The 11,964-nt window shown below is 67.3% G+C and overlaps 3 protein-coding genes across 3 annotated transcripts; 2 read left to right on the forward strand and 1 right to left on the reverse strand.

Annotated features, from left to right (window-relative positions):
* Positions 1–886: 886 nt before the first annotated feature.
* On the reverse strand, positions 887–2,133 carry EMIHUDRAFT_218815 (hypothetical protein; the record flags this gene model as incomplete). The annotated part of the gene is made up of 4 exons (XM_005759131.1): positions 887–914; positions 1,066–1,125; positions 1,201–1,286; positions 1,426–2,133. 4 exons carry the CDS (start codon positions 2,131–2,133, stop codon positions 887–889), a joined length of 882 nt encoding a protein of 293 aa, XP_005759188.1.
* Positions 2,134–6,657: 4,524 nt separating this feature from the next.
* EMIHUDRAFT_438647 (hypothetical protein) lies at positions 6,658–7,825 on the forward strand. The gene is made up of 4 exons (XM_005759132.1): positions 6,658–6,904; positions 7,104–7,245; positions 7,390–7,544; positions 7,634–7,825. The coding sequence occupies exons 1-4, from the start codon at positions 6,671–6,673 to the stop codon at positions 7,724–7,726; spliced, it is 624 nt and encodes a 207-aa protein (XP_005759189.1). The 5' UTR covers positions 6,658–6,670; the 3' UTR covers positions 7,727–7,825.
* A 1,615-nt stretch (positions 7,826–9,440) lies between these two features.
* On the forward strand, positions 9,441–10,715 carry EMIHUDRAFT_218819 (hypothetical protein; the record flags this gene model as incomplete). The annotated part of the gene is made up of 1 exon (XM_005759133.1): positions 9,441–10,715. One exon carries the CDS (start codon positions 9,441–9,443, stop codon positions 10,713–10,715), a length of 1,275 nt encoding a protein of 424 aa, XP_005759190.1.
* Between the last annotated feature and the right edge of the window lie 1,249 nt (positions 10,716–11,964).

Raw genomic sequence — 11,964 nt, forward strand, 5'->3', positions numbered from 1 at the left:
GCCGCAGCAGGAGGCGGCGGTGGTGCTGCAGCAGCAGCCGGTTGGGGAGGAGGCGGAGCCGCAGGTCGAGATCGAGGCGGAGGTGGAGGAGCCCGGAGACGACAAGGCTCGAGCGGGCCAGCAGTCGGGCGAGGGGCGACGGCGGCAGCGAGGCAGTCGAGGGCGACGGCGCACTCCGCCTGCCGGTTGAGGCTGCGGAGCCGCCGCTCAAAGTCGTCCGACGCGTCCCACCTCTCGTGCGAGGCGGCTCCGACACTTGCTCCGACGCGGCGGCGCTGCGCCGGCCTCTCCTTCACCTCCGCAGCCACCTCCAGCCGCTGCGCGGGCCTCTCCACCTCCGCCTCGATCTCCTCCTCCTCCTCCTCCTCCTCCTCAACCACCTCCTCCTCCACCACCACCGCCGCCTCCTGCTGCGGCAGCAGCTCCCCCTCCTCCGTCTCCACCGGCTCCTTCTCCTCCTCCGAATCGCTGAACACCCCAGCGCATTGCTCCGAACCGCCCTCCGAACCGACGACCCGTCTCTGCACGTCGCGCGGCGGGTCTGGCGGCGGCCCGACCTCGCTCTCCGCCGCCGCCGCGCGCCTCTTGACGCCCGGTTTGGTGGCCCCCTTCTCCGGCTGCCTCCCTCCGCCACGCCGCCGCGCCGCCCCAGAGGTCGCCGCCCGCCCAGTACCGCCGCCGCCCAGCCCACCGCCGCCGCCCCACCGGAGGCAGCCGAGCGCCTCCTCGCGCCCGAGAGCCTCCCACCCTTGCTCGCCTGGTCACTTGCTCTCATTGTACGAGAAGCGAGTATGAACCCGTTGTCACTGTGCCCGCACACAAGCCACTGGTCGGGCGCCCCCCCGCACACAAGCTCGCGAGCCATCCAAGATAGTTTCGCTCACTTCTACTTCGGAGCATGTGGCTGCGCGCGCCTTCGTCGTACACGACGAGGTGAGAGCCGTCCGTCGCGTTGTAGTCGCGGACCTAAACAGCCGAGAGCTTCCGCCGAGCTTCAGCCGAGATCTCGCCGAGATGCAGCCCAGGCGTCGCCGCGTGGTATGGTCGCGCGCCCTCCCTCCGAACCAGCGCCGCTCGTCCGCCCACCAAACCTCGACCGGCCGGCCGAGAACCTCGCGGCCGTACCTGCGAAGGAACCACGTCACGAATGAGTGGATCCATCCACCACATGGGCGAGCCCGGGGACTCGCGCCGCCATACCTGCGCGAGGCGAGGCTGAGCGCCTCCCTCGCCAGCGGCTCGAGCGTCAGCGTCGCCCGGCCACTGCGCCGGCGTGGCGGGCCGGCCTACAGGTGCGGTAGGGCGAGCTTCTGCACACACACACACACACACACACATCAGGTGAGGAGTGGGTGTGGAGATGTGGGGGTGTGGGTGTGTACGACGCGTGGCCTGCTCAGAAGACGGTCGGTCGCACGGACCGACCTCGCCGCCGCCACACGGCGCAACAGGGGCGACGGCCTTCAGCCGGCCGAGAGGGGCATCTCGCGCAAGCCGGGAGGTGGTGGCGTCCCTCTCGCCGCGGAGCCGGAGCCGCACGTCGTCAAAGGGCGGCGGCCTGCCGACGCCGCCGCTGGGCAGACTCGCCCCCGGCTGCTGAGCGGCGGCCTCCTCCTCGGCGGCCGAGGAGCACTCGGCGCAGCCTCCCTCCTGCTGCACGCACGCCTCGCCCTCGCCGCCTCGCCGCCGCCGCACCTTTGTGGCGCTGGCCGGCGTGCTCGTCTGCGATGAGGCAGACGTCTCGTCGTCCAGCGCCTCGACGGCAGCGAAGGCAGGCTGCCCGCGCAGCCGGACGCGGATCGTCGACGCGTCGGCGGCGGGGTCTGGCGTGTAGCCCCAGCCGTCGTCGCTCTCGGACGCTGGCTCGCAGTCGAGGCTGTGCTCGTAGGAGCGCGTGGTAATCGCGGCCTGCGCCCGCAGGTTTGCAGCCGGGTGTTTGCGGCTAAGCTGATCGAGGTAGGTGTCCTCGTGCCAGCGCCAGAAGCGAGACGGCCCGGAGCGGCGGCCGTGGACGTCGACCAGCGCCCTGTACCCGACGCGGTGCTCGTACGCGCCGGTCTCGCCGCGGCGAGAGGTAGTCACCTCTATCGGCTCGGCAAGGTTCTCGATGTCCGTCAAATTCCAGGCTTGCATTTTCCGGCGGAGTACTGGGCTGAGCCACCACCCAGCAATCCACCACCGCCAGCCGCAAGACGGCGCTTGTTAGGAAAAGAATTATTCCGGGCGGAGTCTCTGGGCAGAGTTGCGCCGAAAGGCGGGAGAAGCCGCGAGAGCAAGGGATCGGCAGGCGGCGGCGGCGTTGCAGGATGAGGCAGACGAGAGCGACGCGACAGAGGAGGAAGCGACCAGGAGGGAGAACGACGAGAGTGCGGGACGACCGCGAGGTGGCATGAAGGTTGGAGCGAGAATCGGCGAGGGACTGCGAAGGGAGATAGAAAGAGGCAGACGACCAAGGGTTAGGGTGGGCGACGGCTAGCACCACACTCCTCTCCTTAAAATCCCTGTGTGGTGGCGGCGTGCCGTCCTCCCATCCCTCCCTCTTGGGTTGTCTGTTTTCTTTCTTTTCTCTGCGCAGGTGAGAAGCCGGAGGAAGGTCGCTACTGCTGCTGCTGCTGCTGTTACCTCCGGTCCACACGGGTACTCCCGTGCTAGGACAACAAGGCCCCACGGTACACGGCGTCTCCACACTAGGCGAGTCACACATGTGTCGTGATTGGGATCAAAGCGCTGACTGAGAGTCATGAATGAATGTATGTATGTGTATGTTGTCATGTGAGACGCTCCCGGCGGAGCGACTCATTCATCTTGGCTTGGGTCTGCTGCGCGCTGCTCCGGGGGAGCTTTGTGCGCGACAGGGGCTTGGCCTGCGGCGGTGGAGCCGGCGGCCAAAAGGCTGGCGGGGCAACGCCCGTCCGCAAGGTCTCGCGCCATGCGCTGCGGTTCGCGGCGAGCTCGGGCCAGCGCGTCAGAGATGAGACCGCCAGTGGAGTTGGGATTCCACCGTGCACCGCGCTGCGAGCCTGTCGTGTCCCTTGTCAGGAGCAGGAGAGCCCCACCTGTGCCCCTGATCGTCCTTCCAAAATCCTGCTCGTGCAGGTGGGGACCCTGTCCTCCTCCCCTATCCCTCGTTTGGGTTGTCTGTTTCTTCTTTCTTAAGGCACAGCCACCGCAAGGCGCAGTTCTGCCCTCTGGCTGCGCCGGAAGCTCGAAGCCGCGCTCTTGCGCCCACAAGCGGATGGCCTCCTCCGCGAGCGAGTCGTGAAAGAGCAGCGAGACGGCCGCGACGCGAGCGATGTCGGCCGGGTCGCAGCGAGAGAGGGCGCGCAAGAGGAGGTCCGTGGGGAGGTCGAGGAGGCGGGCGGGCGGCGGCGTGTCTGGCGAGGGGGCTATGGCTGCTGCGAGGGGCTACGGCAGCGGGCGCCGGGGGAAGAAGCATTCTTTTAAACACAGACTGGCGCGGACTGGCACACACAAGTGGATCTGGAAAACTGGAAGAGAAGAGAAAACGCGGGCTCCTCGATGGACGATGCCGATCATCCGGCCCGCGCTGGGTGCGCTTCTTAGCTCCCCGGCCCTGGGTGTGAGGTTGCCAACTGCACTCCAAGTGCTCCAAGTGCTCCAGGGGCACTAAGATGCATTACTAAAACACTGAGAGCTCCACGACCACGTGGATACACGGCATGACGCCCAGTGAACGGCGAGGTTGAGTTTTCGCACGCGGCTACCCTCCCGCGCGTGGGCGCTGAGCCTCGCACACTCACCGGCTCTTCTTCGCCTCGCGCCACCGCGCGCGGCAGCGCGAGCGCGCGCCGCGCTACTCCGTCTCGCGCGTGATCGCGAAGCGCAGCACGCACGCGCTAAAGTCGCGCGCCGCGATGCCGTTCGTGTTTCCTGCCGAGTCGAGCTCGTGCCGCTCGTGGATCTCGTAGAGCGAGAGGACGAGGAGCGCCGCCCGCGCGCGGGCCGCCGCGGGGAAGAGCGAGTGGCTTGCCGGCGACCACGGCGCCGCCGCCCGCCGGACCAGCGCCGCCGCCTCGCCCTCGCCGCCCGCGGCGCGCTGCAGCGGCGTCGGCTCGCCCTCGTGCAAGCTTGCGCCGCTGCGCAGCAGGGAGAGCGCGCGGGCGGCGGTGAGGCTCTCAAGGTGCGCGAGCGGCGTCCAGCCGCGGCTGGCGACCAGCCAGGCGGCGAGGTCGGCGTGGCCGCGGTTGTTTGCCATCTCCTCGGGCGTGCCGAAGGGCGGCACGGCGGCGCGGGAGGCGCCGTAGGAGGAGAGGAGCTTGGCGATCTCGAGGTGGCCCTTCTGGCACGCCATGAGCAGTGGCGCGACGCCGTTGCCGCTGGCTTGGTCGACCACTGCGCCAGCCTCGAGAAGCAGCCGGACGATGTCGACGTGGCCCTTCTGGCACGCCAAGTACAGCGGCGTGAAGCCATCAGAATCTGCTCGGTTCACCGCAGCGCCGGCCTCGAGGAGCAGCCGGACGATCTCGACGTGGCCCTTAACGCACGCGATGTACAGCGGCGTTATGCCGCCGTCCTCATTGGCTTGATTGACCGCCGCGCTGGCCTCGAGGAGCAGCTGGGCGCACTCGAGGCGGCCCTCCCCGCATGCCATGATCAGCGGCGTGAAGCCGCTGTTCATGGCTTGGCCGACTGCTGCGCCAGCGTCGCGCAGCAGCCTCGCGATCTCGACGTGGCCTTGCTGGCACGCCATGATCAGCGGCGTGGCGCCGTTGTTGCGGGCTTGGCTGACCGCCGCGCCCGCCTCGAGAAGCAGCCGGACGACGTCGAGGTGGCCCTTCTCGCACGCGATGTACAGCGGCGTGGTGCCGTCGTTCATCGCTTGGTTGACCGCCGCGCTGGCCTCGAGGAGCAGCCGGACGATCTCGAGGTGGCCCTTCTGGCACGCAATGTAGAGCGGCGTGAAGCCGTCCTCATCGGCTTGGTCGACCGCCGCGCTGGCCTCGAGAAGCAGCTGAACGCACTCGGGGCATTCCTTCTCGCACGCGAGGGACAGAGCGGAGGCGTCGTCTACGTCAGCCGCCCCAACGCTCGCGCCGGCTTCGAGCAGCAGCCGCACCGCCTCCGCTTGCCCGTGCCGAGCGGCCCAGGTCAGCAGCGTGTCTTGCGTGTCGGTGTCGAGCCGCGCGTTGAGAGTGCCGCGCGTCCGCCGCCCGGAGAGGAAGGCTCGCAGCGCGGCAAGGTCGCCCACCGCCAGGTCGGGCACCAGAGTTGGGCTCGCGGCGCCACTCATGCCGCCAGAAAAAAGAATTCTTAGCTTTCCGGAATCGCGCGCTCCCTCGGAAGGCGCTGCTGCCCCCCCCCCCCCCCCGCGGGCGCCTCACACCCGTGAGTGAGACTACTGGAGAGAATTGCAGAAAAAGACTCAAGATGCACAGGATGCGCGAAGAGAGGGAGGCGCGAGAGGCTCACTCAACACAACAGCCTCTCCCTTCCCGCCGAGCGCACGGCGGCCTGGCCCACGACTCCAGCGGGCGAGCTCTGAGCGCGGACGCGTGCACTCCGGTAGGGACCGGGGCGCCGGCACGGGACCCCCCGGTCCCGAGCCCGGCGCCTGCCGCCGCGCGCATCCCGCAAACCTCGGGCTTCATGCACCAATAGGCGACCGCCGACAGAGGGTGCCGAAAAATGCCTTCAGTGGCCACACCCTCCGCCTCATCCTACGTGGAACGCCACGGTCGTGTACGTTCATGTACATTGCCGAGGCCTTCTCCGAGGAGACAGTGTAACATTGCCGAGGCCTTCTCCGCCTCCGAGGAGACAGTGTAACATTTGCCGAGGCTGCCGCCCTTGGGCAGCGCAGCGGGCTGCGCTCGCAAGTATATTCCCTTCCTGGTCCCTTGAGACCGGGAGTGAGCGACATAGCTTTGCGATGCGTTGTAGTAAAGAAAGAAAGAAAACCGACACCCCAAGGGAGGGATATGCGTTGTAGTATCGTCAAAGCGCCACTCGGCAAAAATTCTTTTTGTGGATTGATTTCGAATGGCGGCTGCCAGCGCCATGCGCGCCTTGGAGCACTTGGAGTGCAGTCATCAGCCTCACATCCAGGGCGGGATGCGCCGTTTTTCTTGTTTTCCTGGAGCTGCTTGAAACCGCGATGAGCCGCGTCCGGCGGGACGAGCGCCAGCGGCGCAAGGCGGGCAGCGGTCGGCAGGTGACGCCGCGCGACTGGACATTCGACTTGCTCGGCGTCCTCACGCAGTCGCGCGGCCCGCTGCTCGAGGCGTCGGCAGCGCTGCGGCAGCAGCAGCCGCCGCCGGCCGCCGCCGGCGCAGCGGGATGCTCCTCTGCGGCGGAGGACCCCCAGGCGGCGCCTTCCGCCTTCGACCCGCAGCTCGCGCCCACGCCCTTCCGCCGCTCCAACAAGGTAATGCGGACGCCCGCTCCTGTCTCGGAAAAGGCGGCGGGCGGGGCGTCGCCGCCCCCGCCGGATTCAGGGTGCGAGGAGCCGGCGCCGCTTCCGATGATGGCGCTGGGCGACGACGAGTGTGGGCCGCCGAGCGGCCCCTCGCAAGGCCCGCCACCGTTCACGGAGGCGGCGGAGGGCGCAGCGGCGGAGGAGGAGTCGGCGTCGGCAGCCGGGGACGCAGGAGAGGCTCCGCCGCCGGTCGAGGTTGGCGAGGCGGAGGAGGCGGCCGCGCTGCGCCGCTCGATGGGCACGTCCCCCCTCTCTGCGGCGGAGGAGGAGGAGCGGCAGCGCCGCTCATTGGGCACCTCTCCCGTCGCGCCGGGCTTGCTCGAGGCTGCGGCGGGAGGCGCGTCGTGCGGCGCAGACGAGGCGGCGCCGATGGAGACGGACGGCTGCTCGGACGCGGGCTCACCCGCTGCGTTCGACGACAACGAGTCTCTCGACGGGAGCGACGGCGGCGGCGACGAGACACAGGAGGCGAGGGGCACACTAGCCGCCCCCCACACGTCCCGCCCCGCTGCCGTCTCTGCCCGCCCGATCGGCCTCTCCCATCGCAGCGCGCCAGCTAGCAGCCTTGTGCCAGCAGCACACCGCGGCGCGACGCCCGCCCGCCTGCAGCCTGCGGCACCACCGGGGCCCCGCCATCGACTAACCCGAGCCCCAACCCTAACGGCAGCCCGACGGCGGACCGACACTTGACGAGCTCGTGCGGCAAAGCATCGAGGAAAAGTTCGAGCAGCCGCCGCAGCCAGCCGCGCCGAAGCCGCGGGCGGGTCGCAAGCGGAAGACGTCGCTCGACCGGATCGGCCGCCTCGAAGGTGCGGAGAGGGGAGCAGCTCCCTCCTGTCCACACACACACACACCGCTTCCACGCACAAACGCACAGACACGCACACCAGCGGCGCCTTTTCCATCGAACGCCCATCTCCCTCCCATCTCCCCCCCTCGCCTCTGCTCGCCAGGCGAAGTCGCGGCGCGGACCGGCCTCGTCGTGGACCCAGCCTCGCAGGGCGCGCGCCGCTCGAAGGGCAACCGCATCCAGCCTCTCGAGTACTGGCGGAATGAGCGCGTCGAGTACGGCCGCCGCGACTCTGCAAAGTTTGAGTGCCCCGGGGGGGCGGGACGCTCCCCCGCCCTTTTTTTTTACGGTAAGACCCCCCCCCCCCCCCCCCCTCTCCTCGGCCCACGCGCCCCTCTCACGCGCAGGTGACCCGCAAGCCGCGTGACGCGACCCCCGTCTGGGAGAAGCGCGCGCGCGAGCGCATCTCGAAGCCGCCGGAGCAAAAGAAGGGCAAGTAGAGAGGCGGAAGGCGCGGAAAAAGAGGCGCCTCCGTGCGCAAACTTCAGAGGGACTCTTATGAGTTATGCTCCGCAACGAAACCACTACGTGCTATATGAGTTTTTCACGATCCGTTCCGCTGTATACACCCCCGAGCGCCAGGGCTAGTTCCATTTCACTCTGACACGCTAATCTTGAAAACGTCCAACGGAGCTCCGTGTTGCTCCCAGCGCCCTCCCCCGCGCTTCCTGCGGCCATGGCCGATGATACTAGTATGAGAGGTCATCTGGCTACCGCGAGCGCGACTCAACTCGCCGACGTCGTCCGATGATTGTGCCTCAAAGTCAGCCTCCGGAGGCTATCGTGGGGTCAAGCCGGCAGTAGCCGTGACATGTGGTTCCACCACCCCTCGTATGCTTTGCCTCTGACCGCCACCGTTCCCAGGCTGCCAAATGGGATGGAAAGGAAGGCTCGGCGAGCGTATAGAAGCGTGCTCGACCTCGTCGTGGCAACCTGCACGGCAGCGCTGGTAGGCGCGATGAGCGTCGTGCCACCTGACCCGAGACGGGTCGCAGGCGTCGTACCGAGCGCGTCGAGACCGTGTCCTGATGTGATCTGCACGGGTGAGTCACGTCGGCGTCAAAGGAGCGACGTGCGACCTGTCAGAGCTTGATCTCCGATCTCAGCGGCGTCGAGTCGTCTCCGGCGCGCGACAAAGGTACATCCCCAGGACGCGCAGAGGCAGCTGCGACCCAGCGGAGTGGACGGTAACGCACCGCGCCACCTGCTGTGCGTTACCGTCTACTCGGCGGGGTCGCAGCTGCCTCTGGAAGGCACCGAGATGTACCTTTTTCGCGCAATGGTCAAAATCAAGGTTTTGTAACGCGAGCTGTGCCACAGTGAAATGGAACTAGCCCAGATGCAGATCCCAGAATTCCTGGGGTGGCCCGACTGCACGCTAAAGGCTGGTACACGCGCGCACACCACTTGCTGAGTGGCTCTCCCAGGCGCTCAGCCCATGGCGGAGGCACGCCAGGCCCCGGGGAGTCGGCCGTCACTCGCCTAAGCGCCTAAGCGGCCTAAGCGGGGGGGTGCTTAGGGTGCTTAGGCGCTTAGGCGGCCCTTGCGAGCGTGGCGGCGTGGTGATATCGTAATACAGGTGACTCCGATGACACTCATGATGCTCCTGCTAGTGTCATCGCTCAGAGAGCAGCCTCACCACGTCCACTGTCTACCACTGGCCCTGCCCCTGGTCGGCGCACACTGCCGCTGAGCAGCGCTGGTGCGGCTACTCAGCATCAGCCTCGTCACACGCCTCCGCCAGCACCGTGAATTCCTTATCTAGTTTTAATACTCTTGTATCGCTGCCTTGACCGTGTCCGCACCTGCATGGTCCAGCAAGTCGCCGTGAAAAAACCAAGCGACAGAATGGAAGCCACGGCCTCGCAATTCTATACAGAATCGACACTTGGTACGTCTTTCTACGATGCGCCTTGACGTAGCCGTGGCCGGTCTTGTGGGAGAAGCGAGTCGACTGGTGTGTGTCGTCGTGGTTTCGTATCAAGAATACTCACTGCTCGTCCTTGGCATAGAGGAAGAATGTGCGCAAGAAGAGCTTGTAAGACGAAACTAATGCGCAATTTCTTCCTGTCGCTCGGCGCCTCTTCGCTCTCGACTCGCCGGCCTCCGCCGAGAGGTCGCCGCGCTTTCCGTACCGGCCTCGTGCTGTCGCAAATGCATCCCGTCGTGAGAATGATGTTCGGTTCTGTCATGGGCATGATCGCGTTTGGCCTAGCGTTTGGCGGTGCGCTCGGCGGGCGGGACGCTCTCGGTGACCATACAGCAGTTGGTGTGCGCACGCAGACCTGCTGCGCCGCTCAGGAGAGCCCACCAGCGCCGCTCAGGACGCAGATCTGCTGCGCCGCGCCGATTCAACCCGCAAACTGCACGGAGCATCAGACGGACAATACCCCTGACTCGGCCGCCGATCCGGTCCCGCACCTGCCGCGCCTCCTGTTGGCCCGCAAGTCGTACGGGCTGTACGTCTACTGCGGGCTCTGGATGCAGCCACGCAGCACTCTCCTTGAGCTCGTCCTCTTTGACCGCTCGCTGCTGTCGGAGCTCGCGGCAAACATCCTCGGCACCACGCAGCTTTCGGATCTCTCGGCCACACTCCTCGGCGACGCAAGCGCCGACGAGAGCGAATCTGCAGCCCTGCCGACCTGGCTCATGCGCACTGCATTCCTTTTCTGCATCGTGATCTCCCCACTGCATTTCGTAATCGGTTTAAACGTAGCCGGCGAGAATCCGTGGTGGCGCGACGATCCGTGCCTGCTCCTGCTCGTGTTCATCGTGGGCTTCGAGCACATTTGTGCGGACCTGAACTGGCTGTGTGGCCTCATCCAGCGACGCGATCCAGCTGCTATGGCTCGCGACGCTCTGCAGCGCAATCGCCCACGCCTGCTGCCTCTGCCGGGCGTGCAGCTTGCGTACCTCATCTTCTCGCAGGGCTTTTTCCACGTCTTCTTCTTCTTCCCCGTCCACATGGTTGCGGGGTGGAGGGCGATTGCTCGGCTCTTTCCCGCTCGTCTGCCCGCTCCCGACGCCGAAAACATCGCCGACATGATCGCCGATGGCCTCCAGCTTATTCAGCGGGGAATGGCCATGCTCGGGTGGATCGTGGGGATCGACATCCGCGTGGCGCCGGTTCCTGCAGCGCCAAAGCACTGGCCTGCCGCCCTCGTCCTGCCGGGTTCGCTCGACTCGCTCGACGTGCCGCCGGGCTTCGTCTGCCCAATCACGCACAGCATCATGACCACGCCCGCCTGCACGCCCACCGGAGAGAGCTTCGAGTTCTCGGCGCTCGCCGAGTGGGTGTCCAAGTCCGGCAGCCACCCCACCAACCCAAGCAAGCCTCTCAGCCTCGACCAGCTCTGCCCCAACCTCTTCCTGCGCTCGGAGATCGAGCAGTTTGTGCAGGACCATGTGCAGGCCGCCGTTCGCCCGTGAGGCACCGCCCGACTCACAGGATGGACACGCATGCGGGCGCGGCGGCGGGCGGGGGCGGGGGCCGGGGCGCAGGGGCCGCGAGGCTGAGACGTGCGGTGTGTTCGCCTCACCCGCGGACGCAACGAGCAACGACTCTCCGGCTGTGGAAGGGACGGGTCGTGCTGCGAGGGCTCACTTACCGCGGAATGCGCGGCCACGACACACGCGCGTGTATGGAGTACGTGGTGTGTCTTCCAAAGAAGATTTAAGAATTTCGCCGACAGTGACGCAGCGAGCACTACCCGAGCACGCTATGACATGTCCGCGCGATGCGCGCGCGCGCACACACACACCGTCGCTCAGTGGGCGCGAGCAGCTGCAAGAGTCGCAAATCGTACAAGCATCGCCCCCTCCATGACAGTTGACACGTTCGTCGTTCCGAGCGGGCGGAGAATGGAGCCAGGTCGTAAATTATGGTACGCGGAGCCTGCCTGGGGCTGGGGGCATGCGTTGGCCGCTGGTGGCGTTGCACGATTCCCCCTCCCCCAACCGGACTCGGAGCCCCCGCCCCCCTTGACCGCGTGGCGCCCGCGGCGGCTGCATCGCGCGCACGAGGCACGGTGTGCCCCGGCTGCCGCGGGTGCGCCGGTGTGGGTCGGTGTGCGCGGTGGCCGGTGCCGGTGGCGGTGCCAGCGCGAAGAAAGTGCACGACTACGAGTTTCAGCAGTCGCACGGCCAGCGAGGTGTGTCGTAAATTGGACAGAAATAGCATGCGTACTAAGCGGCATTACACTGAGTATATACCGTCTCGCGTGGACTCTCATAGTATTCTCTCATTGTGTCCCCCTCCGGCAACCCGCGGCACTGCGGCAGCCGGGAGTACTCCGTCGCCCCCAAGCGCCGCCCCTCTCAGCTCTCTCACGAGAAGACGCGGTCGTAGTAGGATCGGAGTGCCGTGCGCACCAGCGAGCCGCCGAGCTCGCGCAGCGACGGCGAGGGCAGCAGCACGCCCGCCTAAGAAGACAGACACGGCCGTCCAAAAGGAACACGTCGACGGCGGAAGCACGCCGCCCGCCGTCGTCAGCAGCGCGAAGAGGGCGGCGTGCTTGGCGGTCCGCATCGGCATGCGCGCCAGCGAGGCGGAGAGCGGCGCGTCCCCGGCGGCGAGGCCGGCGCGGAAGTCGGCCGCGAGGCGCAGCGCCGCGGGGAGGGTGGCGAGGGGCAAGCCTGGGGCGGGAGGGGGTGCACGTGGTGGCTGGAGGCAGATCGT

The sequence above is a fragment of the Emiliania huxleyi genome (genome assembly GCF_000372725.1).
Source record: "Emiliania huxleyi CCMP1516 unplaced genomic scaffold EMIHUscaffold_81, whole genome shotgun sequence".
In the NCBI taxonomy this organism is placed as follows: Eukaryota; Haptophyta; order Isochrysidales; family Noelaerhabdaceae; genus Emiliania; species Emiliania huxleyi.

Coding starts and splice junctions, on each gene's coding strand:
- EMIHUDRAFT_438647 (XM_005759132.1), top strand. CDS start 6,671: ATGGGCACGTCCCCCCTCTCTGCGGCGGAGGAGGAGGAGCGGCAGCGC. Junction 6,905..7,103: donor GCGGCGACGAGACACAGGAG/GCGAGGGGCACA, acceptor CCCTAACGGCAG/CCCGACGGCGGACCGACACT. Junction 7,246..7,389: donor CCGGATCGGCCGCCTCGAAG/GTGCGGAGAGGG, acceptor TCTGCTCGCCAG/GCGAAGTCGCGGCGCGGACC.